At 30.8% G+C, this 27217-nt stretch overlaps 5 protein-coding genes across 6 annotated transcripts; 2 read left to right on the top strand and 3 right to left on the bottom strand.

Moving 5' to 3' along the window:
* Positions 1–341: 341 nt before the first annotated feature.
* LOC119600754 (sphingomyelin synthase-related 1) lies at positions 342–6590 on the bottom strand. The gene is made up of 4 exons (XM_037951247.1): positions 5486–6590; positions 2993–3338; positions 2713–2870; positions 342–2366 (listed from the first exon to the last, which is right to left on the bottom strand). Exons 1-4 carry the CDS (start codon positions 6204–6206, stop codon positions 1621–1623), a joined length of 1971 nt encoding a protein of 656 aa, XP_037807175.1. The 5' UTR covers positions 6207–6590; the 3' UTR covers positions 342–1620.
* A 1743-nt stretch (positions 6591–8333) lies between these two features.
* On the bottom strand, positions 8334–11031 carry LOC119600755 (coiled-coil domain-containing protein 6). The gene is made up of 6 exons (XM_037951248.1): positions 10735–11031; positions 10153–10270; positions 9998–10088; positions 9774–9923; positions 8989–9714; positions 8334–8920 (listed from the first exon to the last, which is right to left on the bottom strand). The coding sequence occupies exons 2-6, from the start codon at positions 10266–10268 to the stop codon at positions 8489–8491; spliced, it is 1515 nt and encodes a 504-aa protein (XP_037807176.1). The 5' UTR covers positions 10269–10270; positions 10735–11031; the 3' UTR covers positions 8334–8488.
* Positions 11032–11672: 641 nt separating this feature from the next.
* On the top strand, positions 11673–14091 carry LOC119600772 (zinc finger CCCH domain-containing protein 3). Its single transcript, XM_037951279.1, has 3 exons — positions 11673–13099; positions 13161–13356; positions 13502–14091. The coding sequence occupies exons 1-3, from the start codon at positions 11808–11810 to the stop codon at positions 13889–13891; spliced, it is 1878 nt and encodes a 625-aa protein (XP_037807207.1). The 5' UTR covers positions 11673–11807; the 3' UTR covers positions 13892–14091.
* A 341-nt stretch (positions 14092–14432) lies between these two features.
* Positions 14433–18688, bottom strand: LOC119600764 (protein PFC0760c). Of its 2 annotated transcripts, none has more exons than XM_037951265.1 (4): positions 18480–18659; positions 16366–17924; positions 16172–16282; positions 14433–16102 (listed from the first exon to the last, which is right to left on the bottom strand). In XM_037951265.1, exons 2-4 carry the CDS (start codon positions 17856–17858, stop codon positions 15979–15981), a joined length of 1728 nt encoding a protein of 575 aa, XP_037807193.1. In that variant the 5' UTR covers positions 17859–17924; positions 18480–18659; the 3' UTR covers positions 14433–15978. The 2 variants fall into 2 exon arrangements, with proteins under 2 accessions (XP_037807193.1, XP_037807192.1); XM_037951264.1 differs by having other exon boundaries at positions 14435–16102; positions 16366–17901; positions 18480–18688.
* A 1751-nt stretch (positions 18689–20439) lies between these two features.
* Positions 20440–22399, top strand: LOC119600752 (microspherule protein 1). Its single transcript, XM_037951243.1, has 4 exons — positions 20440–20653; positions 20711–21443; positions 21505–22143; positions 22218–22399. Exons 1-4 carry the CDS (start codon positions 20547–20549, stop codon positions 22308–22310), a joined length of 1572 nt encoding a protein of 523 aa, XP_037807171.1. The 5' UTR covers positions 20440–20546; the 3' UTR covers positions 22311–22399.
* The last annotated feature ends 4818 nt before the right edge of the window (positions 22400–27217 follow it).

Raw genomic sequence — 27217 nt, 5'->3', positions numbered from 1 at the left:
AAATAAACTATTTATGAGAGCTGGTATTTAAAAAAATCTACTGTCACCTAAATAAAACCGTTGATTTAGGTATGGCAGTTATGGCTCAGCAAGTAAATTATAGAGTAAACAAATTTATAATTCCCCGTTTCTATAGATTAAAGAGAAAAATTGATAACTATGTCGTTCCCATAACAATCGAATCTTCGCTCCAGAACCACCCGAGTCATACTCGACCAAAGATTGTATCAAAAAAATGTTTTGTCCCAGGAAAAAAACTGCTACAACAACCAACAATGCAACTTGATAAAATAAAATATTTCAATATTTTAAAACAAATGGTTAAATTTTTCTTTAAAACTTTTATTTAGATTTGGGAAACAAATCGCATTATTAAATTGCAAATTTACAGGAAATAATACACTTTCTGAGTTTATTTGCATTCGATTTAATTTATAAATTAAAAATTAGAATTCATATAATATATTTTCGGAATAAAATTCAAAAATAGAATGAATTTCTTTACTTTTTTTCTCGATATAATTAAGTATTTATGTAAATGTTGTAACTTTTGTATTACTAGAAAAATGTTAATCAACTTTCGATACAAATGCGTTGATTTCAATAAATTATTCAATAATAAAATGCAATATAGAATTAAATATAGATACAAATCTTATTAAGTAGAGAAATGAAAATTCGACAAATTTGGGTGATTACAAAGAAAAATTTAAAAAAAAGAAAATTAAAATATATTCATCTTTTATAACAATAGATAATATATATTATTTAATTAGTACGAATTCTTTGACGCTCTAATTGGCGTTATTAAACTATTATTTTATTTAGCAAAAACCATTATAATAATTCTTACTACAGAATCATTAAAGCTTTGTGTATTAATATTTAAATTTGTAGAAATTGATGTATGTAGGATGAAAAAAATTTAAAACAGATATAAATTTCTATACAAAATGAATGTGGTTTTTACTCTAAAGATTTATTTTATAATTGTTTTTGTGCTCAATACTCTCTAACTTTATCTAATAGAAAACATTTTAGATAGAATATACAATGATTAAAAAATTAAATTTTAGTCAAACTAAACTTCTTTCTGAAAGTAGTAATAATTTTGTAATAAGGTCCCTGAAATCTAAATTCAATTACAAATAAAGGAAAAAAATGAAATATTAATTAATCAGTCATAATTTTATATTATACAATACCAAAAAGTAAAAGTTTTGATTTAATGATATAATCCACTATTAAAAGTAAACTTAAGGAAGGAATTGATAGATAGATGATATACAGCTTCATTAAAGTGAGTTAATTAGTTTAAAAATATTCTAGTTATTTTGGAATGTTATTTATATTAAGCTTAGCTTAATTATATAACTATTCTAACCAAAACTAAGTGAAAATGAATGTATGAATTCGTTATGTTTTTTATACTACAATCTTTGGTAGCTTTAGATTTTTTAATAAACTACTCGTACAAAAACAATGAAAAGAAATTGACAAAAAGTTTAAAGAAAGAAACTGTGTTCATAATACTTGCAAAGTGAAAATATTTAAGTATTACTTTCTGTTTAATTTATATTTTGATTTGCGCTTTCTGCTTTAGTCTTTTGCCAATTTGCGTTAAATGGTTTTCTTGCTAGAATTCTCATTCCTTTGGGTATTATTGTTTGTTACAGCATGCTGAGGTTGGGTTTCAAGTTTTGGCAAATTTTCACTAATTTTTGTAATATTTTTACTGCTTTTATTATTCAATGTACTATCACTGAATCTAGAATCTGATATGGTTGTTTCAATGTTATTACAAACACTGTTGGTTGATGCAGTCGACGATGGCATTGATGTTGTATTGGCTGTAATGGTTGTTTCATTACGCCAGAAATCAGCTTTTGTTGTAGTTGGTGTATTATTGGCCGTAGCCGATGTTGATGTGGCTGCATTACGTTGTTTCGCTTTTAAGACATCTTTGGGTACAAAGAAAACATTACTCGAGGACATGTTCAAATTTGGTGCTTCTAACCAAAAACGATGTGCTGTCATCATAACACTATCCTTTATTTCTATTAGCAAATGTGTTAGTTGATCAACAATTTCACCAACAGTATCAAACTCATTCGGTATAATGCCATCGACAGAACTTTCGAAGTAGCTGAACATAGGAAACCAGATGCGAGTACGATTGGAATCACGTTGCATTAGTGCTTGATTATTGGCCAATGTATGATAGTACAAAAACAAACGAGATGTTATATAAAAGGCCACAAAAACGTCAATGGAATAATGTTCATGGGCGGCCAAGATAAAGAAAATACCAAACATATTTAACAGCCAACTTAAAGTGTGCAGAAAATACAAGTTGCGGGGAGTATCTGTAAAAAAGAACAGAAACATTAGTACATTTTTTAATCCTTAATTATATACATATATGCAAAATCTTTTATAAAACTTAATTTTAAAGCTTCTAATTCTTTTTCTTTAAGCAATTTCAGATTTTTTTTTAATTTTTATCAATTAATTTTTGGAACTTTTTAATTATTGTTGGATTTTTATGTTAAAATTAGTTTTTTTTTTAGTAAAAAATTGTTTTTTTAGTGAAAATTCATTATTTTATTATATAATATTTTTTAACTAAACCTTAATTTTATAGTGAAAAATCGGTGTCTAATGTCTAAACGATTTTGAAATAAAGAACATTTTATGCTAGATTTTACTTACATTCCGTTATAAAAAAATTCAGCAGTGTTAAGGCCACTGTATGACCGCTAAACATATAATCACCACATGTACGTACACCCTGTATGGACATGCCCAAACCACTCCAAATTGTATAGGCTCTCGAGATTCTTAAAGACAAAGCTTCGGATAGTGTCAAACTGTTAAGACGAAAGTATTTATGTGCATAAAACAAGACAATAGTAATTAGTAAGTATGTGTAAATAAATATTAATTAAAATTTATATAAAAAGATAAAAAAAAATTAAACCAACTAACTTACCCTGTATCATCGATAGCATAATCATTTTGATTGCATTGTAAATGTGTTCCCGGTACACTTAACGATGTTATTAACATTGTTACACAACGCAATAGAAACACTGTACCCGCCAGTGCAAAAAATCTCCTCAACAGAACCATGCGATATTTATGGAAGATACAGACACAAGCCCAAATACTAAACAATAGAGTGCCGGTTATTTCACACATATGAAATGCCCAGGGGATGTGTGGTACATTATCGAGAAATATATCTGGTAGTGGGGGATAACGTTTCATATCAGGCACTCTTTCATGTACGATGACCATCACAAATGATGTTATCCATGTTACAACAAAGGAATAACCTAAAAATGCGAAATGTTGTTTAGAATTTCTAACAAAGTTTTGAAATCCAATAAAAGGTTTTTTATATTTTACTTAAAAATCTAATTAATTTACTAAATGCAAATTGGATAAAATCCAAAAATATAATTAAAAAGTTTAGCCGAGTTAATAATGTAGTGTAAATTTTAATATATAAACGTCATTTTACCATACATTACTGAGGAACATTTCCTTGCATTAAATCAAATTATAATAAGACTCTACATGTTTAAAAAGTTGTGTTTAGTCGCATGTAGGTACCTACGTTTACATGTCAAGCTAATTTTATTTAAAATATTGTGTTCCCATATGTTCATAGCTGGTACGTGTGTACATATTAAATGAAATTAAAAAAAAATTAAATAATTTGTGTGTATAGATAAAGGTCATTTGAGTAGTAATGCACTAAACAAATAAACCAATTTAATTACGAAATAAAACGTTTGGTAAATTGTAAATATTTATTTTTGTCTATTTCTTTTCATTGAAAAACATTTATTTATATACATACATATATTTAAAGACAAGAAGAAAAAAATTAAAAACAAATTGATCGATATAACTACATATGCATATAAATAAAATGATTGTAAATAAGAAGAATTAAAAGAAATCAAATTATAACAATACACTGAGTAAAGAATTTGTAATTTTAGATATACATACATATGTATGTATGTATATGATATGGTTATTGTTTACTCAATCGTACATAGGTCTAACTAAGAATCTTTATTAGAATATAGTTTGTTCATATAAGAACAAATTGATTTCTATTATATTCGATGTTACATATTTTCAATATTTTTTCCCAATTGAAGGTCCATTTATTATGCAGTGGCTTAAAACATTACAAATTTTGCATAATGACACTTTTGGAAAACCAGGTGAGTCAAAAGTTCCTACAGAGGCTAAAAATTGCTGTGGCAAACTTTGCCTAAGTTGAATCAGTAGTTTAACTAGTATGAAAGCAACACAAATTCTTTTTATTAAATTGTATTTTAGTAATGTACAAAAACAAATATTTATTAATATATCCTTTTACATAATGGAAAAAATTTGTTTCAGTGTACTGGTACTGGTAAGGTACTGTAAGGTTCTTTAAATTTAGAAAATTACAACTATAAATTAAATGTATTTTTGTGTGTAAGAACTATTAGTGACGTAAGTTTTAAATAATTCAAATTTAATTGATAAAGTACTAATAATAGAACAATTGAATGGCATTATAAATATTAAAGTTATTTTTAATTCGTATAGCTATTTTAAGCATATTCCGAAATGGAAAGAGGGATTTTATTTCATTAGTATTTCAATTATAAAGTATATGTATATGAGTACATCTTTCGTCAAACCCCATTACCTGTTTCTTTAGATCAATTTTATCCCTCTACTCTGTTTTAAGATGTAAAGGCCCCATTTTTACATAAAAATAATAGAAAGAAGTCATAGGGACAAAACTTGTTTCTATTTGTAACCGATTGTGGCCAATAGGATAGTTTTATGTTGGAAATAACTTAAATTAAAATTAAATTAAGTTTGTGTCGGCACTGCATGTTTCATATGTTCTTGACATGCCATGTAAACTATGTTATTTATACCTCGAAGTACCTTAAATGCGTTTCACACATTCTAAAATAAAAGCCTCTAAATCTTACTAGTACTTAAACAAAGTCTAAATGTTTTATCAGAGAGCTTATAAAGTAATAATGAAAATCGAAGAAATGTAAATGATAGCAGTTACGTAGTATTAGTATGTTTTCAGTCCTAACAATTTAATCTTAAACAATGAATGACCTTGCACTTGTTGTGATTGCTTAGAATCAAACAGTGCCTTTGTTTACAAACAAATTATACCAATTTTACTTGCATTCACATACATATCTGTAGGTACTTTATTTTTTAAATGATAAATATAATTTTGTTTATATTTACAGTCATTGACTTATTTGCAAAACATATTGAATAACTAAGAACAGCAACAAAAGATAAAGACAGGTGAAATTGTGACAAAATGCGATTATAAATTTATATTATAGGTATGGAGACTTTAAACGTACTACTCTTGCAAAGTATCTAGATACATACATATAAATCTTAATAATAAAGAAATTGCAACAAAACTTACCCAAACTAATTGATGTTTTAAAGAATTCAGGTGGAATGTTAGCAGAACAACCTTCCGAGACAGACGACATTTCTGGAGCGCAACTTTCACAATCATTAAAGGTACAACCATCTAGAAATGTACCGCAGCTTCTGTTGGCGCAACTACAACTGAATGCAACTGCTGTTGAGGCCGCAGAGAATGATGGTACTGCACGATGATGATTATGATTGTGATTATGATGAAGTGGAGATCCATCTGCAGCACCCATTCTTATACTAAGATTATTTCTATTACTTGAGTTTTTGCTATGATGTATGTGATTTGTTGGCATATGATGAGCTGGATGTGCATTGAAACGTTGATGCAGTCGACTTTGCTGTAAATGATGTACACTTTGCCATAGTTTTTTAAGTTCTCCAAAACGTAAATTATAATTAAGGCGATAACGAAAGTCTCGTATGTCTTCTTCAGTTAGCGTTAATAAGACTTGGCCATCAATTGCTTCCAGCTGTAGGCATTTGATGACGTTTGGTGTAAATTGTATAACTTTTGTAGCCCATTCGACTACATCCTCAACTTGCCATTGACTTACATCGACCGCAGAAACATCTTCCTTTTCTGTGTAATTACTGAAACTATCATTGGCATTTGTGCTGTCCATATTATGGCAGGTGTCGTTTTCTTCGCATTTTATTGTTGGAATATTACCTGAGGCAGATGTCGTTTCCACTGGATTCATAATTTATAAATATTTTTATTCAATTTTTGTTTAGTTTATAAAGTGCGTATGATTTTTTGTCTTTCAGGTGAAGTGAAATTTTTTAAGTTTCTAAATGAGGTCACGCGCCGCTCAATTACATCCCCATTTATATTTTTAAATTAAATTCTTTCTTTTTTCCACTTTTATCCAAACAATCACTATCACAATTTTCTTTGTTATCTCTTATAATGAATTTATATACTTTCTTTTGTTTTACTTTATTTAGGAAAATGTTATCACTTCTTTATAAATTAATATTTCTTATTTAAATGATATTTTCACTACGTATTTCTCGATGTAAACTGCACTAAAAACTTCACCAAAAAATAAAAAAATGAATCAACAAACGGAATTTCTGCGAATATTTTTTGTTGTTTCTCTTTCTTACTTTTTTCTTTTTTATTTTGTTTTCCATTTGATTAATGAAATAAAAGAAAGCAGCGTTGTAACAGAAAGGTATTAGGTATGAAATATGGTACTTTTTTGTTTGGTTCAAACACAACCCGGTTATTTTGCATTAAAAATTGTGTTTTTTTTTAATGTTTTTAAAATTTCTAGAGCTCATTCGAAAATAACTTTTTGTTTTATTGCAGAAAAATTCGAAACATTCAATTGTAATGCAACTTATTCTTTTTTTGTCCATTACAAATTATATCCTCACATAATATTCCGAGCAGTGGTGACGATGGACATACGCCGGTTGTAGTGAAGCAGACTAGTCTTTTGTATGAATCGAACCCTTCAGCCCCAGACTTACAGGCTAGCACTCAAATCGGTGCACCGTTGGGGGTCCAATCTTGCACACTGGAGGTCGTGGGTTCGATTCCCACCTAAAGGTAAAGGAGCGCTTAGCAGGACGATCTTTCTCTCTAAAAACTCCTACTTGTTTCAAAATTAAAATCCTCTGAACTCGTATTTTCCGAATTTAATCAATTTCTTGAGACAAATTTAGTTTTTAACAAAAGCATTTAATTTCTAAAAAAACATTTTCCTCGTGAACGGTAATACATTATCCCAAACAATCAAAAATTACGATAAATTTTACTCGATTATGAATCCAAAATTATAGTTTTTAATTAAAACTGCTCTCCAAACCCTTAAAATTTATTTTAAATTCTTTATTTAATCTTAAATTGTTATGATGTCTGAATCATTATTCGTAATTTTAGTTTAGTTTTAACGTTAAATTAAATAAATATATTTATGTATATTCATATATTCATTATGTATATGAAGAGAAAAATTGTTAATGTTTAATAATTGTATGTATTTTCGTATGTATAGAGATAAAATAGTAGTTAATAGTTCTTTTGAAGAATTTCGAAACAAATCTTGTTTTTTCCATTATTAATTAAACGATAAAAAAATTATGAAATTAAGGAATAACTTAATAACAAACATAAAATGCAATTTTTAATTTAGTGTAATAATAATAAATGAATTAATAAAATACGTACTAAATTGTGTAGAGATATAAAATCATTGAATGACTTGATATATTTATAAAAATAAAAATAACTCATAAGATTAGAAAAAATAAGAGTTTAAATGGGAGGCGAGTTGATGAGAGTGCAGACAATTTTTATAATTTTTAAAGAACAAAGAAACACGGCATACCTACATTTACTTAAAATATGTGTTTTTATAGTACTTATTGTTGGTAGTAGTTGTAGTGTTTTTCTTTAAATTTCTGTAGCATTTAATTAGGTTTTTAAATTGTTTGTTTTTGTTTCTGTTGATATCTAATTTCTATTGATTTTTGAATTTTTTGCATTTGCTTTCAAAAATTGAAAATAGAATAATATAACTTTGTTTTTCCTTCTCACTTCTTTAATATTTCACAATTGCATTTCGAAACGATTACCAATAAAAGGTATATTTTTCATTAAACACTTTTTCAATGATTAATAGATTTTGCAAAAGTCTGTTATATAATTGTCATAATAAATTAAATTTTTAGTTTCAAGCTTGCAATTTGCGTAAATACAAAAAAGGTTTAGTTTTTTTTATTATGAAAACAAGTAAAGTCACCATCAGGAATAGAAGTAGTTGTTAGCTAATCATTTAAAATGTTCCAGTTATGCTATCTGCGATTAATTCGTTCAATATTTTAATTTACGTTTCCTAAAAGCTCAACCATGTTCGGCTACTAATGTTTCTTTTATACTTCTGCTGTTAATTTAAATTTGTTATGTATTTATAATAGTAACATAATTGTTTTTTTTTTTATTATTATTTTCAGTTTATGTTGTCTTGACTTCCTAGTCTTTGCAGGTTGAAGTGTCCATAGGACTGGCCGGTTGGGCAAAAGTATTATTGGCGCCGCCAGTTGGATTAGTTGGTGTAAATGCGGAATTTGCACCACTGCTCACATTCATTGAATTGGACGTATTCTGTTGTAAATTGAAACTTAACGGATTTGCTTGAGCGGAAGAACTGGTAGGTGGCAAAACTGGTGGTGCAGCATTGTAACCTAACAAAGTGGCTGAATTCAATGAGAGGCGGTCATTGCCCAAACTATTGAGAAAACTAGCCGATGGCCCCGTAGCATTTGAGGAACTTGAGAATAAGCCACCTACAACAGTGGGACCAACACCTGTCGAGCCGGATAAAACATTTGGAGCTGAAGTGTTAAGACCCAACATGGGTGTAGGCAGTGCTGGCTTAATAAAACGTTCACTAGCACGACGATTCTAAAGGGAAGGTAAATATGCAACATTAATAAAACTCTTCTATTTGTGTAAACTGTAGGCAAACTTACAACTACTTGTCCGCATGCGTAACAACGGTTTTGTTGTGAAGTGCCTGGACTTAAGGGGCGGCTATTTGATGGACTATGAGACACTGGACTACTAATGGTACGTTGACGATGAGCATTTAATGCCGATCCAGCCAAAGGTGCACCCGTTGCCAATATATTCTCATTGTAGAAACGTTCTTCATCCATTTCCAATGACGATTCCGATTCAGACAAATGGCGACATAATGCCTCCCGTCTTTCCACTTCCTGCTTCAATTTGCGTTGTAGCCGGGCATTCTCCTCACGAATGGATTTTTCTTCTTGGGCGAATTGTTGGACTTTCTTTGTGGCCTCTTTTTCAGCTGCAGCCAAATTAGCCCTGAGTCGTATAACTTCAGACCTTAGAGTTTGAATGTGCGAACTTAAATTGGAGGCAGTATCTCCGTTAGCATTTGTAATATCACGTGGTGTTGTTGGATCCGAGACCGGTTGATCAAGTTTAATTTGTAACAAGCGTTTTTCGGTTTCTAATTTATCCATACGCTTCCACAGCTTATTTACCAATGCCTCCTGCTCTTGCTCCAATGTATTCTCAAGTTCAACCATTTCTCTACGCAGCTGCTCAAGATTTGTTTGTTTGTTGTCAGTTTCGGCTTGAAGTTTTTCGATTTTTCGCATTAATTTATTAACTAAACACTCCTGCTCTTGTTCGAGTGTCTGCTCTAATTTACATTTTTCTTGACGAAGCTGTAATTGAAAGGGAAAACATTGTCAATTTGCTAATAAATTTTTAATTCTCCGAATACCTGATCTAGTTTTCTGGACAAATCGTTGGTTAGACATTCTTCTTCACGTTCATAGTGATGCGCTAAAGTTTCCTTTTCTTTTTTTAAAGCTTGAATTTTTTTCAAAAGTGTATTAGAAATATATTCCTCCTCCTGTTCAGCTTTAGCTTGCTATAGAAAAAAAGTACCGGAATTAAGTTAGAATTGTAATTTTGCAAATGCATAGAAAAATAAAATGTACATACTATGATTACGGACGCTTGTTTAAGCGTGCGATTTTCCTCTTGAACAACTTTACATTTGATTTTCATAGTATCCAATTCAGCTTTCAGGACTCTAAAAATTATTAAAAATTAATAGCAACTTTTAGTTGAAAGACTACCTATGGTGGAATACTCACTTATTTTGTTGGGTCAAGGATTCTATGCGTTTTTGTAATTGTTCCCTAGATACGGGACTTGGGGGCAACATGGTACCACCATCCAATGAACTTTCGGATTCACAAGGACTTTCCATGACTAGATCGGATAGAAAAAATTTTATTTATAATCTTAAAATATGTACATTAAATCCTTTTGGAAAGGAGTAACAAACAAAGAATTTGCTATTATTTCGTTTTTCTATTTTTTCATTATGTCAAACCCAACGAAGCATAGAGGAAAAAACTTCATTTCTTTTATTGGTTTCGTTTAATTTTTTCGTTTTTTTGCCACTGCAATCATTGCATGTTTTGTGTGGACACAGTGGCGCCGCCTGTTTGCCTGCATTCATTCTACGTAAGTGTTTGTAAGTCTGTATGTTTGTACTAGCGACTTGACTTCTTTTTTCTATTTCAAGAAATCACATTGTTTCTCGTTCGTAAAATAAGAATTTTTTGCGTCTTTTGCTAAATTCGAGTTTAATAACCTCGATTTTTTATTCTTATTATTTTTTGGTTTCTCATTACTGCTGAACAATTTTTTGTTTAAATCCTTGTACTTACTTGGTTTGGTTTTTTAAATTTTTTGTCTGCACCTATTTTCTTTTCTGCGATTTTCTTCTTTTTTTGTTTAGCTGTCGCCACTGCCAATCGTTTGTTAATTTTTTATTTTACGTTTTGGATTCAAAATTAAAGTATTTATTTGATAAGATTTACACTTGCTAATTTTTTATTAAGAATAATAAAAAATTATACGCTATTTTACATGGTATTAAAATAATTTAAACGATTTTTCAACTTGATCAAAATTACAAAAGAAAAGAGAAATGAATGACGAACAAGGCGACAGTGTTGCCACGTCTGTACGGCAAAGACGGCAATTGCAAAAAAATAGACAAGCAAACGAAAGACTTAAAGAAATAGAATGACATTTATGTCCAATTAGAATTTTTCTCGCATAACATTTGATTTCTTGCTAAGTTAAAAACATTTTATTAATCTCTATTTATTTGTAAATAATGTAATTTTGCTACGTGAAGGTAACATTTGATTAATACAAAACCAAAGTGTTTTAATACACTTTGCACAAAACCTTATGTGAATCAAGAAGTAGAAAAATTAGGAAAATGTAACACCAAAAATCAACTTTGAAACAAAAATTATTTTTCTGATTTTTTACTCATTTTTGTCTTATTGATCTATATTTACATATTCTGTATAAGCAGTCTTCAGCCGGTCGCAGGAACTTTCCCTTATCGAACACCCGCTTCGCTTAAAAAGATTTTTTTGTGTATTAAAGTTTTTAGAGTTCCATTTTATATGACTATGAAACATTTTAGGAACATTTTCGTGATTATTTTCAAGAATAAAACTTCGACATTTTCCAACAAAGACGATTTATAAAACTTTACTATCTTTTCACTTGGAAAGGTTGACAGTTCGACTTTCTTCATAATCAAGCTTATATAATCTGGCATCGCTTTTTTATCAACTGCAGTCAACTTCAGTATTATATATCATATGTAATAATTTTAATTTGTCAATTTGTGATTTCGAGTTTAGTGATATTTTTTTTGTGATTTTTCTAAAAAAAGACTTGAATATTGTTTTCATTTGTTTAAAATTAAACAATCGTGATGCTGCCATTTTGTAATACTAATAAAACGATATATATTAATCCTAATTTTAAAGGAAAACTGCCTACACCAGATAATGGTGTATCATTGCAAACGCAATCTGTCATTCCTAAAAATGCCCATATAAATCCTTTATTCTTGGAAGCTCATAAGTATAGGCAGACAATTCACATGAATCCAGCATTTTTACAAAAAATTCAAGAGCGCCAGCAAATACAACTACTCCCACAACAACAAGAAGTGGAAGATGCCAACAAGAGTAAAAACCTACCAGTAGAAAATGATTCATGTAAGTTCTTGACGACTCAAACGGCAATAAAATCTTTAAGTGAAATGAACCCAATTTCCGAAACTCGTAAGATTATATGCAAGTCTAAAAACCGTTTAATAAGGGAACCTTTGATTAAAACTGAATGTCAGCCTCCAAAGCTATCGAAACCTACTATTCCGCTACCGCCATTATTAGTATTAAGCAAGCGTAAATTAATTAGAAAAGTGTCTCCGGTACCAGTAGCATTTAATAAAACCGAATCCAAGTGCTGCGATGATACTAATACAAGGATAACAAAATACAAATTGGATAATCGCGTTATTAGGAAGAAGGCCATACTTCCGCCCACACCAAAAATTAAACGTACATCCTTCGTGGGTCGCTTTGCACTGAGAAGAACTTCTATAAGCCAAATTTCGAATACATTAGCTAAGAAATCACTAACAATTAATAAAAATACAAATAAAAAGTTGCAAGTTCTTAACATTAATGGTCTGCTTTATAAATCTACACAAAACTCTTTAAAGTTAAAGGACATGGCAGCAATTAGACCATCTAATACCTTATTGAAATCATCTAAGACTATTTCAACCAGTCCAAAGACATCTAATGATAATATAAAGCCAAATCAAGGTTTGACTATATTCGTAAGAGGAACTAAATATGTTATGGACGCTAATAAATTTAAATTAACTAGAGTAACAAAAAGTGATCATACTCCCACCAACATTACGCCTAATAACCAATCATCACAGACACCAACTTGTAAACGTATTGATATTGGCGGCTATACCTATATATCCGTCAACTCGGCTAAAAACGTCCTGATTCGTACAACAAATCATTTATCTCGTGCTTACGTTCACAATGCCAAACAAAAGAGTCTGCAAATGCTAACGAAACGTTTGGTTAAAACTAATATACCGTGTCCCATCTTCCAACGCATTGGCAAATGTGCAGCATTCGAAAGAGGGAAATGTTCTAAAGTTCATAATAAGTTGCAAGTTGCTATCTGCAGCAAGTGAGTTTTTTTTTGTAGTTTTTAAATACTTTTTCACAAAAAATATAATTTATCCATTCAGATTTCTACGTGGTGAATGTCTTAATACAAGCTGTTTATTGTCCCATAATGTCTCGTTATCAAAAATGCCTGTATGTAAGTTTTTCCTTCAAGGGGTATGTGTTCGAAATGATTGTCCCTATCTGCATAAAAAATTAAGCAACAAAGCGGAACTCTGTATAGATTTTCTACGAGGTTTTTGCCAATTGGCTGATAAGGTATGTTTAATGTTTATTGCCTACGCTACTACAGTAGCTATAATAATATATAGATCAATGTTCTTGATAAAAAAGTTTTTTAAGCTGAAACTAAAGGTTAATGTTTCTTTTTTTCTTCTACATTTTAAAACAATTGTGCAAAAAGTGTAATAAACGCCATGAATTTGTTTGTCCTGAAGTTGAACGAAACAATGTATGCAGCACCAAAAACTGTATTTATTGTAATGCCAAAAGGCGAAAAGAATCCAAAATAGATAAGAAATCATTTAAATTTCAAACTAAAGATACAATACAATCAAATACACAATTGGCCACAGCAAGCAGCTCCTCAGAAGTCGTAGAAAATCCGTCTTGCAATCGTTACTTCATAGAGCCGTGTGATAAAACAAATAAAGATTCGAATGAAAGTAGTCAACAGAATGAAGACAACGACACTGATATGGATGTAACAAAGGAGTGTTTTGAAGAAAATATTGAAAGTTGTATAAAAACACGTCCAAAATTAGGTGTTTTGCCATCTTATATACCATTGTGATCGGAAGAGTGGAGGAAAGAAAGAGATATTCCAAACGTCAGGTACAAAAATATATCACGTATGTTCTTAATATATTAATTTAATTTTTAGTTATATTTTGTCTTACGACCCTATTACGTTTTACTTATTATTATTAACTGCCATGCGGTAGTCTAATACATAAATATTTTTTCAGAATTAAAAATAAAAGTGATGATTATATAAAAATAAATTAAAATAAAATGTTGTTTATTTATAAAGTTATTTCATAAAAATTAACGGAAGTTAAAATCGTAAGTACGGATGGTTTAGTTTTTGAAAATTTAAGTCTATTGAATAGAAAAATATCTGATTTTATTGAAAGTTCTTTTTTTTTTGAAAAATCAAATTTATAACTGAAAATTTGATTTTTTAAATAAAATTTTAATTTTTAATGAAAGTTTTGTTTTAGAGGAAATGGATTTTTCGAAAATTAGTTTAAAAATTAGACGCAAAAATACATACCGTGACAATCAATATCAAACTTTATTGTTCATTTGCATTTATGTATTTTAATTTATTTAAATGTATGTTGTATATATGTATTGAAATATTATTTACTTATTAAATAAAATAAACAATGACAAATATATTTCTTTAAACAATAAGTACTTGTGGATTTTATAAATAATTTACTTTCTTTGTTGCTGGATAAAGTGCCTTCAAATCAATAATACGTATATGTATGTATGCATGTCCATGAAACCAATTATAACTATAAATGTAATATTAAAAATTTTCCTAATTTATTTAAATTTAAATATGTATATTGATGCTACTACTTAAATAAATTTTATAAAAATCAAATTGTTGCTAATTTGTTCCAACTGTTTATATATTGGTTTCGTTTTCTTAAAAACAAAGAAGAAACATAAGCCAAAGTATTTTGGAGATCTTAGGAGCTATTGCAATTGTTTTATACACACGGATATTATGAAAATTTAGGTAACAAGTAGTGGGATTTTTTACGGTTTAGTTTAGTATATTTTTTATGTTAAATTTTCTTTAGGTGGTTTAATGTTGCAAATGTTTTACATACATATGTAGGAATAAGTAATTTTGTATATTTATTGGAGTTAATATAAGGAATAATATATGTATGTATACATATGTTTTTGGATGTATGTATGTACGTACGTATATATCGAATATTAAAATATGTATGTTTTAATTGTTATGTATGATTGGCATGGATTATGTTTATTAATAAATGTTTGCGATATGATCAATATGTATATGATTATAATATCAAATGGTATTTTTATAATATTGCAGGATTATTTAATGCATAATATTTATAAATATTGAGAAATATTTTCGAGTAACAAAAAGAGGAATGTTATTAGTTGAATAGATGATTTGGAATTTGCTTTATTTTCCTTAAATAAGTATAAACTTGGGTGGCAATTAACACAATAAAAAAAAAAGAAGAAAAAAAATCTATAAATTAAATGATGATATTATACATATTCGATGTGTCTATATTTTCTTCTCTTTATTAAAAAAGTCACATTTAAATTACACCTACAACAAAACATTCTATATTTAATAATAAAAATTTTATAATATTATGAGGGAATGTATTTTTATGATTTAAGAAGGAATTAATTGCGAAAGAAATAAACTCAATACTTTATGTACTGAGGAATAAAAAGTTGTTTCGAAAACAAACATTTCACAGTCTAAGTATTTCTAGGAATGAATTTTAAAATTTCCCTTCAAGCATTTGGTTTTCAGCCAAAAAGTTATTTATCTAAAATGAATTTAATAATTGTTTATTATGTATTTATTTGCGCTGTAGTAGGAAAACATGTACGAATCTTTTTTATATAGAAAATAATTAATGCAAGTACTATAAGACGATGTTATGGTTTGAAAAAATGTCTATGTAAATGAAAAGATAATAATAAATAATAAAAAAATTTAAATATCACAAAGGCAGAGATAAATCATATAGAAAGTTATAAATAAGTAAACTTAGGAATTGAGTATTCTAGAGACAAAAAAGGAATATACAATATATAGGATATATGTATGTAGATCATGGAACTAAAACATAATTTACTCATCTAATGCTTTTTAGAATCATATTGCTTAACTTTTTCAGGTATGGCAGCCTTTTCTAAGGCTGTAACATACTGTGAAAGTTCATCCAAAGATTTTACATAAACTAATTTGCGCCAAAATTTAGTGCTGCAAAAAAATAGAAAGAATAAATAAATGCTAAATTTCTGATTATTATAAAAAAATAAAAATACGCACCTAACAAAAGGTCTTGTCATCCAAATTATAGATTTTATCCAAAATGTAGGATGCACAAGATACATATTTTTTAAGCTTTTTCTTAAACGACGATCCAGTAGTTGATAGCATCTAAAAGTAGAGGAAAAAGTTATACATTTTTTAAAATGAGGTTCATTTGGAAAATAAATACGTTCTCAACTAATTACACTTACTTCTTAAGCCATGGAAATGGTGGCATATTACGACGACTTGATCCTCCATGCAAATAAATCAACACGTAGTCATCAGTAACCAACTGTTCCAATGTTTTGACAACATACAAGAAGAGATTATCCATAACATAGCTGTAATCAGTACGAGAACGATCTGGCAAATGACAGGCACAAAAGATAACAATGGCATTATGACCTCCGGCCTTAAGATAGCCTCCATGTGATAAGACACGTTTATATGGCTCAATAACTCGCATATCTATGTCACGGGTTCTTCCATCCGGCAAAGTGATCTTTTGCCAGTTACGCGAGTCACGTCTTTCTTCGGCGGCTGAATATTGGGGGAGTTGTTGGTTATCTGCAGAATCTCTGCAAGGACTATTCAGCGATCGGCCCGGAGTAGGCGTAATATGTCCAGCAGTATGATAGAATTGTTGCTCATCATCGACATAATCGTCATCTGGTAGCAATTCAGGGCCTTCGCAATCATCGTCATCATCATCGTCGTCGTTGTCATCATCGTCATCTAGACCATCTATTAGAGAGCTTGACGGACTTAAAGAGGCTAAGTTGTGTTCTTCATCACCATCAAAGCTATGATTAGATATGGAGTCTAGAGAGGAAATGTCTTCGGCTTTTTTGGCATTTTTTAAATGTTTGTTTTGTGCACCATCATTTATATCTTTCTTTGGCATCAAAGCTACCGTCTGATAGTTGGTATCGACTGTAGCTTGATATTGGGAGACATTTATCTCTGATCCACTGCTCAACAGATCCGGACTACTTGCTCTAAAGTTAGCACTCTTTAAAGCACTTGGCTTTAAACTATGCCCTATTAGCTGCTGCTTGTTGTTTTTTGTCAATTCAGAGATTGTTTTTCTATCACAGTTGATATTTTTCGAATTTAATATAGAGACTTCATGTTGTTCCCCTTGTTCTATGGGTTGAGGTATTTGTATATGTAAACGTTCGCGGGTTGGTACAACATCCGGATAGTTCTTTTGATTTTCATTAATTTTCTCATCGTCAATGGAATTTTCCATGTCCACAGGTTTAACATATTGATGATTATGATGGTTGTGAAGCTGGTTATCGTATTCTGAATCCGAATCAGAGCCAGTGGGTGATAACATCAATGGATGATTATCGGCTAATGTGCGAGATATGTTACTTCGTCTTTGCTGCTGCTGTTGTTGTGTTTGTGGGTCCTCTGGAGGCGATTCAATAGTTAAATTTTGTAACGGCTTTAAGATGCGGTTGTCCAAATTTGTTGTTGTCTTATTATTCATAACTTCGTTGTCGTTATACATTTCTAGAGCACTCGAATTTGTGGTGTTCGTATTCTCCTCCCCCACCAGTGATTGATGATTGTTGTAGTTTGCTGTATTTTTTGCTATTAGCGATATGCGGAGATTTTCTTTCTCCATTCGTTCAGTGTTATCATTTAAAGAGACTCCACCTGAATCTAAGGATGTTGTGTCAGAAATATCCATTTTACCATCAGACGACAGTGGACTATCCTCTGAATGAATCAAACTGAAAATGTTTAAATGTGTTCCCTATATGAAGATTTCCTTTTAACGAATTCCAAAATAATTGTCAAAGATTTTGCATTTGAGTTAAATCAGTCACGAATATCAAAGTATCAGTGATCTATCATCTGTGTTACGAGTGTCAAGTGTATTTTCGAAATGTCCTTTAAATGGCGACTATAAAAAATATTGGCCGACCGCTTCTCATTTTAGTTAAGAGAACTAAATTTTGCAAGTAAATTTATTTAAAATGAGCGACAACTAAATATATTTCAGAAATTTTAAACTACAGGAAAAAAATGTAACTACTTCGTTAATGTTTGAATTCGTGTGTTAATATCCCGGAAGCTCTCCCTGTCGAACATTCGTACTAAAAATTTGTAATGAGCAATAGAGCAAAGCGATCGAACCTCGCAGGTTGGGAATATAGTGACGGTAATTTAACGATTTATTTGTATGTTTATCTGGCTCCTAGAAAGACTGACTGTAGCGGCGCGACTGTGTGTATATCGATTTGTCATCATCATATGCATCATCATTAACAATTTATAACAAAAAAAAAATACAAATGTTTTTATTTACCTCATTGTATTTAATGTATATTTAATACTTAATTAAAATGTATGTACATATATTTATTCGTTGTTCTTTGTTTTTATTAATATCGGAACATTTTAGCAGCAGTTTTTAATAAACTTTTTGTTTTTTCCCTATTTCAAAATTTAATCACACCAATATACGAAAACAAGAAAAATTTATATATAATTCTGCTTCAAGGCGAATTCATTTAAGGTGGTATCATGGTATATTTAACAAGGTAGTCTCGTCGCTACAACAAATACAATAATACAAAAACAACAGGCATTTTGTTATTGTAAAATAGGCCAAACTGTCAAAAAAAAATGTGTGTGTGTAATAGAAAAACAATAAACACAACAGAAATTTGCGATTTTTGTTTTAAAAATTTAAAATAAGAACTGAAAGAATAAGAAATTTCTTTATTTGCATCCATGTTTACGTAAATAAGTGTCCGGAATATTGAATATCATAAAATTTAGCGTTCAGCTTTTGTGGTTGTTAATGCATTTTAACATCAAGTCATGATTTTTTAGATAAATGTAAGTAACAATTTCAGATAAAGCATAACAGAATGATAATTTTTCCATAATTTCTCTGAATTAGCTTCATCTGCATAACAAGTCTAAACAAAAATAGGTGAAAATTAAACTAATTCTAAAACTGTAGGTAAGAATGTGAGTGCATCTGTTATCAAGCGTCCCTAAAACTTTTACAGAGGTATCGAACTTCGTTGATTAAATTGGTGGTTTATACAAAGGTCGCTTCTATATAGCTTTTACAGAACCAGTTCCTGGGATGCTCTTTAATTTAAAATTATCATCGCCAAACTAGAACAGATAAAAGTAGGTAAATTGCATGTGTGCTATGTTTGTGTGTCACACAAACATAGGTCACGTTAAGTCTTAACTCCGAGTACAAAAAAGCAATGAGTGCCACATTGAAGTCACACACAATATTATTATTATCCAATCTCCATTATTTTAAACTAATTTAATTGAATTAATAAAAAATATAAAACTTAAATTTATTTTTTTACAATATTTCACAATTATTTTGAAAGATTTTTTTAAATTCAAATAATTTTAAAATTTTCCATAGTAACGTAAACAAACATTTTGACAAATTGGCCTTAAGCAGCTGATAATCAGCTGTGCTGATGAGTATACCTTCTTAATCTACCTTGGGTGGTATTATTCAATCAGCTGATTTTTTTTTTACCCTTGACTTGTACGCATTGATGTTAGAGTTTGTTATTGTTTACATTTTTATATTCAAAAATTTTCGTTAAAACAGAGATAAACTTCGTTAGTATTTTGAATAAATTATGTTAAAAATCTGAAAATACCAAGGATTTTGTAAACGAATATTTTTCTTATATAAATAATGAATAATTGGTACGCATGTACCAACTTAATATAACAATAATATTTTTTTATCAAATGTTACCAAGTTAAACAATATTGTTTTATATTTTATATTTAAACTTTGTAAATAACGCGATTAACTAAAAAAATTCTGTTCCGGAACACTTTATATAAAACCCCACATGAGGTATTTACCCGAACGGCGGCAGCTGTCTTGTATGTTATGGTCAAATTGTGAGATCTAAAAAAAATTAATAAATTGTTTTATATTTACACTGTGTATATAATGTGATTAACTAACAAAATTCTGTTCCGGAACGCTTTTTATAACAAAACCCATATGAGGTATTGAATTGACTTCTAACTGTTTGGGAATTTTGTTTTCAAAACTAGTTTACTCGTCCCGTTTTGACTAAAAATTAAAAAATGTTAAGTTTTTAACAATTAAAGTAAAATTTTCAATTAAACAATTAATTTGTTTCTAATTTGTATGAACAATGTTGCAAACCAAGAGATATAATATTTTGTTAAAATCGCTAGAAATTTCAAACAAACAATCGTGGTATATTTTGCTACTCTTTTTTGCAACATTGTAGGCACTGTACTTTAATAATTTTTCTGATTGTTTTGTTTTGATCAATACAGTGCGTAAATAAATTACAAAAAATTAATCATAATAGGCCGAGAAAAGTTAAAAAGCTATTAAATGGCTACTACGACGTCTGGCACAGCGGACAATTTAAGCGAAATACCCGTCTCGAATCCAATGCAAAATCTACCCATTGAATTACAAAACGACCAAAAACGTAGAAGGTAATGAATGATGCATGGTTTTCATCACGGAATTTTTTACTAACTATTATTCTTTAGCTCTTCACGTTCCATTAAACGTAAACGTTTTGATGACGAAATTGTGGAGTATAGTATAAACTTACAATCTCGAAGCGATCAATCTAGAGGTGGCCGATTACGTACAACTTCACAAACTTATTTGCCATCTGTGCAGCCGCCACCACCTCCTCCTCCAGTACCAATATTACAGCAAACTACTGTCTCTACACCAGTTTCGACTTTAACAACAACGGCACCACCAGATTTGTTAACAAATAGTGATAAATCGATTGTATCTGTTGCAAGTACTGGAGTCACTGTGCCTCCAGTAACTGCTGCTGCTGTTGCTCCAGTTGCGGGTTCGCTTACACAACATAATGTAGTAAGTATGGATAGACCCTCGAATTTTATGACAAGTGAGAGAAAACGACCAGCACGTTCTCAACAGAAGAGAACTCGTAAATCTGGTCGCCCTCCTAGTCAAGTGACAACAAAAGATTTGGGCCGATGGAAGCCAATAGATGATTTGGCCTTAATAATTGGTATATTGCAAACAAATGATTTGCGTATGGTTCATAGAGGGACAAAGTTTTCGTGTAAATTCACTTTGTCAGAATTACAAGCGCGCTGGTTTTCTTTACTGTACGAGCCGGCAATTTCGCGTATTGCTGTTGCCGCTATGCGCAATCTGCATCCAGAATTAGTGGAATCGGTTCAAAGAAAAGCTCTATTTAGCATACAAGAAGAGGAATTGCTAAGCAACATAAAATCGGTAAGTAAAAAATTAAAAATTAGATTTAATTTTTAACTATTATAGTATATTGAATTTGTAGACCGATAATCCCAAATTGGAACAATTTCAAGAGTTGTTGGACAAAAATGCTTCGGTGTTTTATAGTGCTCGTACAGCCAAATCATTACAAAATCATTGGCAAATGATGAAACAATATCAATTATTGTCCGATCAGGTAGTTAAACCTCTTCATATTAGCGATCAACCATTAAGTTTCTCCGATGCTGAAGATCTAATTTTGGACGCTGAGTTAAACGATCAAAGAGATGAAGCTTTGGAAATCGAACTGTCATTGGCTGATCGGCAAAATAAAAGGGAGATACGTTTGTTGGAAAATGAACTTAGCCGCTGGAATGTTTTGGTCGATTCCATGACTGGGGTTGGCATAGCACCGGAATTCGATGGTCAAACATTGGCCGTTTTACGAGGTCGTTTAGTAAGATATCTTATGCGTTCAAAGGAAATTTCATTTGGTCGTGATGCCAAGGATTGTGTGGTTGATGTCGATTTGTCTCTCGAAGGACCAGCCACCAAGATTTCACGAAGACAAGGTACAATTAAATTACGCAGCAATGGCGATTTCTTTATAGCCAACGAAGGTAAGCGACCCATATTTATTGATGGTGTTCCTTTATTGGCTGGCAACAAAACGAGATTGGCAAATAATTGTGTTGTGGAGGTGAGTTTAAATTCCATATAATAATAAAAATAAAAAAAAATAAATGTATTTATTCTCATATGTATTTTTTTAAGATTTCTGGACTGAGATTTGTATTCTTGGTTAATTATGAGCTAATTAACGCTATACGACATGAAAGTGCTAAAACTACATCGCCACTTAATTGAAGGATTTATTTCTTTTTTTGAGTTATATATAAAATACTTTTTTTAATAAAATATACTATGGATTTTATCTAAATGTCCTAAGTATCTAACTATATGTTTGTATTATGTTGAGGTAGATTGGGAATCTGGGCGGTCTTCTTGGTCCCTGGTGTGCTGGTTGCATGTTGTTGTTTTTTTTTTTTTGTAGATTCTTGTGTGTGGAAGGTTTTTGTGGTGTCGTTTTGAGTTTTCTTGGGTTGAATGTTCCTGTGCGTGGTTTTTCTTTTGTTGTTGAATTGTGTAAATGGAATTTTGGTCTTTGCATGTTGAATTGTGTTGTTTCGCTTTTGTTTGTTTTCTTAGTTGTTCAATGTATATTCTTTGTTGTTGACATGTCAAAAAGAAAATAAAATAAACATCAATAAGGTGACTCAAATATTAAGATGATTTAAAAAAAATAGGGTTGCCGGATAGGAAATATGATGGAAGGAAGAGAGTTAGATAAAAGGTCTTCTCTTAATAAAAAAAAAGGCAACTTCAAGGCCAAAGGCAATAGTACAATGACCCAAATATGACAAATGTACAAAGTGCTCTGGGAAAAGAAAAGAAAACGTTGTTTTTTTTTTATATATAATATTTGTTTGTACAAATTGTCCGTTACTTTCTTGTGTGGTTTTTTAGGAAAATTAAAGTTAATTTCAATCAGATATAGAAAGTAACTCACAAGTGAAACAAGTGTGTACCAATTACATTTAAATATAACAATAAGGTGAACATATTGAATATAAACTGTTCAAGAATATATTGACAACAGGTACAAGTGCCTTCCAAATATACCAGAAATAGTGAATATTCAAAGAAACCAGTGAGTAAAAAGAAAAAAATAAAAACGTTAGAGTAAAATAAGGTGATTAGTTTTGAAATTATGAATATTTTTTTTATATTTAATAAAATAGAAACGTGTCATAGGACAAGCAGACGGGGAATTGTATGAGAATAACTCATGAACCTTGCGGAAAAGTCCATACGACACCTATTCTGGGAGTAGAATAATCAAATTCAAATTTGGAGGTAATACTGTTCTTTATATATATATATTTAAAATTACATTGGTAGCCCAGTAGTGGTATAATAACACACGTCATCTACAAGTCACATTATTTGAGTTGAAAAGTAATTCTATAAGAAACCCTGGATCAGAACCATTAATCAGAATCAGAACCTGCGAATACGTTCCACAAAATAAAATTGACTTTATAGCAAAAAGGCATTAGGCTAATACGAGTTAGGTTAGGTTAAGTTATATATAATTAATTTGTTTAGAATAAGTTTAGGCTTTTAATTTTTAAGAAATATAATTGTTAAGTTTGATATTTTCTTTGTTTGTGAAGGGATCGAACTAAATACAATAATAGTAATTTTCGAAAAAAAAGAAGGCGAGGAATAGTATATTAGAGCCTCAAAAGATTCATCCTTCAGGGAGCTCCTTTAGGGATTTGAGAAAAAAAAAAAAATATAGAAATTTAACGTTTTAAAATAGTGAGTAAAGTTTTGAAACTCAATAGAAAAGTTGTTTTAGTTGATCCTTATTTAGTTTGATTGTGTTATTTGTATAGGTTAAATGTTTTTTTTTATGTTTAGTCATTAATTTTATATAGATTAAGTTTAGTATTAGAAAAGAAATTAGTTTTTAATATCATCCTTATATAGAAAAAAAAAATTACTTAAATCTTGAAAACCCATTCTATTATTCAAGTTTATAGAAAAACTGAATAAATAGCGTGTGTCGATTTTCATTGTTTGGTTAAAACAATTGAAAACAATTGGAGAAAGCAAAATTTTATGAGCTATTTCAAATAAAAAAAAAAAAAAGGAGAATTAGAAAAAGAAAAATTATTATTGGTTAAAGTAACCGTTCGTTTGAACTTAAATGTTCTTTATGTTAGCTGGAAACCCCGGAAACGAAGGATAAAATAATTATTAGGCAATTAACTAAGAATATAAATAATTTTAAAAAAATAACGTATTTTGACAATTTGAATTTTACAAGACCTTTTGCTATGTATATATATAGAAATCATACCTGTTAGTTTAAGTTATATTGATGTTTATTTTAAGTATTAAATGTAATAAATGTGATTTGAAAAGAAATTTTGTTAAAAAAATGTGTTGCTAAATTTTGTGCAGTTACAGGTACAGTGGGCCGAAGATGTGTAAGTTGGTGATATGGTGAGTTGTTAAATATGTGTATAAGAACAAGAATATGAAAAGGGTCATTAATAGTGTTACGAAATTGAATTTGCATTTAAACTAAACGGTTTTTAACGGCCAGTTCCCGACATTTCTTAGCGACTAACATTTGGGTGGCATCACTAAGCGTTGAAGAGGTGTGTGTCTCCACTAAACATTGACTTACATCAGTAGAAGTATCTAGATGATGGAGCCAGAATAAACTGGAAATATAAAGAAGGTGATGCCCATGTATAAATAGCGGTGGCAATCACCAAATGAGTCAGTCTGTAATAAATCGTCATTGAGTAAAGTTAATAAAGTCAAGTGTGCTTTCGTGTGTTAAAGATAAAAAGACAGCCTTACAGTCTACTATATAAGTTGTGTTATAAAAGTATTTGTGTATAAAACTGTGTAAATAAAGAGTTGTTGTAGTTTTTAACAAATTGACGCTTTTATTTGCAATAAGAAGAATCCAGTTTATTTCAAAAGGAAATAAACGAACGTTTTAAAAGGTAAAACGTAACAATTGGTGTCAGAAGCGGAATTGCATAATAAAAAGCAGTCATGAAGTTCGAAGAACTAAAAGTGGAACAACTCAAGAGAGAATTGAGTAAGATGGAGTTACCGACAGCCGGTAATAAGGCAGAATTGCAAAAGAGGCTAATAGATGAATTCAAGCGGCGTGACATTGACATAGGTACATACGAATTCGAGTACAAAGAAGAAACTGAGATATGTACTCGCTCAACAACGAGCAACATGGACTTAAACACAATGTTTGCCGCTATGATGGAGAAATTTGCTGAAGTTCAAGAAACTTCTAAGGCTAACTACGAGAAACTTCTTACTGACAACGAGAAACTTCTTACTGACAACGAGAAACTTCGAGCTGAGGTTAAAGCTGAAGTAAAGGAAACTTTTAAACACTTAGCTGAAATGGAAGCAAAATTTCAGGAAAGTTCAAGAGCCACAGAAGAAAAAATTCTAGAAGTGTCTGAGGTTATTAATAGCAGAGTAGATGGCATTGACAAAAAGGTGTCAGACTTAGAAACAAAGATGAATGATCTGCAATATCAAGAAGGAGCTGTACGAATCATTCCAGAAACCTCGAGTAGAATAAAAGCCCCTAGTTTTGATGGCACCACACCTTTTAATGTGTTCAAGTTCCAGTTTGAGACAGTTGCCATCAGAAACATGTGGAATAATGAAGAAAAAGCTATAGAATTGATCTTAGCCTTAAAAGGAGGTGCTTCAGTAGTTCTTGAGAGCGTACCAGTGAGCAACAGAAATAATTATGACGACATAATGGAAGCACTACAACGCAAGTACGGTGGAGAACATAAAAAGGAATTATACCGAATGGAATTGCGTGGCAGAGTGCAGAAGGCCAATGAGACACTACAAGACTTTGCATTGGAAATCGAGCGATTGATACAGCTTACTTATCCAGGAGAACATCACCCGTTTTTGGATATTTTCAAGATAGAGGCATTTGTAAATGGCATACGTGATCCTGAGATAAAACATGCGGTTTGTGCCACACCAAAGCCATCATTCGCTGAAACTGTCTCATTTGCGCTGGCACAAGAAACGGCTAAAATAATTTCAAAGCCACAAATATTCAAGGTACGAAATGTCGAGGTTGTCGCTGAAAACAAAAGGAATATAGTCACTGAGATAAAAAAGGCAGTTTTAGAGGCTTTAAATGAGAAACAAAATAAAGCCAAAATCAAATGCTATAACTGTGGTAAAACCGGACATATTCAGCGAAACTGCAAAGCACAAAGAAAACGTACCAGATCGGTCTCACCGCCAAGAAACAACCAACAGGTAAATCATCACTCATCACAAGAATCACCTTTAAAATTAAAACGAGCTAGCACTGAGGGGCAAGAGCTAGCTCCCACATCTGACGGCCCCACAATCTCCATATCAGTAATGCAGCAGAAAAATAGTAATCTAACTGCTGGTGGATACATCAATGGTCGAAAGCACATTTTTACTATAGACACAGGAGCGTCGCTGTCTATTATTAGACCAGATTTAGTTAAGAAAACAATTGAACCACTATGCGGGGTAAGATTACGCACCGCCACTGGAGAGCCTACCACTGTCTATGGTAAAGTAAATGCGAAAGTAATCATTGCCAACATAAGCGTAGATCATGTATTTATTGTTGCCGATATCGTGGACGAGGTAATCATTGGTGCAGACTTCATGATTATGCATGGCATTAAATTACATCTGGGACCAAATGTTATGATTTGGCGAAATGTTGAAATACCTCTTGATGTCGGATATCAAAGTAAGGCCTATGTAAGAAAACTGGTTGCAGTAGATCATCAAAATTTGCCACCGCCACTGGCCGTGTGGGTCAGTGTTGAGGAAGATTGCATGGACAACAGCTTGTGGGTGGCAGAATCAGCATATGTGAAAAGTGACCATGTTACAAGGGAGGTGCCCGTTCAACCGTGCAATGACGATGTGGTTCCTGAGCGAAAGCTTGATCTGCCCAGCTGTAAAGAGGTCGACGAGCTGGATTCCAAGATGGGTAAATGTGCTTCAGCAAAGGCAGCAAATAATTGTGGGAAAAATACCGCCAGGGAATTCACCAAAGAACAAGGACCTAATGAAATCGTTCAGAGACGATTTAAAGTGGCAAGCGAAAAGATGATGGCCAGATATGATCGAGTCGG

The sequence above is a fragment of the Lucilia sericata genome, unplaced genomic scaffold, assembly GCF_015586225.1.
Source record: "Lucilia sericata isolate MDLA Ls3-8-SP2 unplaced genomic scaffold, ASM1558622v1 Contig000120F_arrow, whole genome shotgun sequence".
Taxonomy (NCBI): domain Eukaryota; kingdom Metazoa; phylum Arthropoda; class Insecta; order Diptera; family Calliphoridae; genus Lucilia; species Lucilia sericata.
The sequence above is the reverse complement of the archived record's forward strand: the minus strand, read 5'-3'. Positions and strand labels throughout refer to the sequence as shown.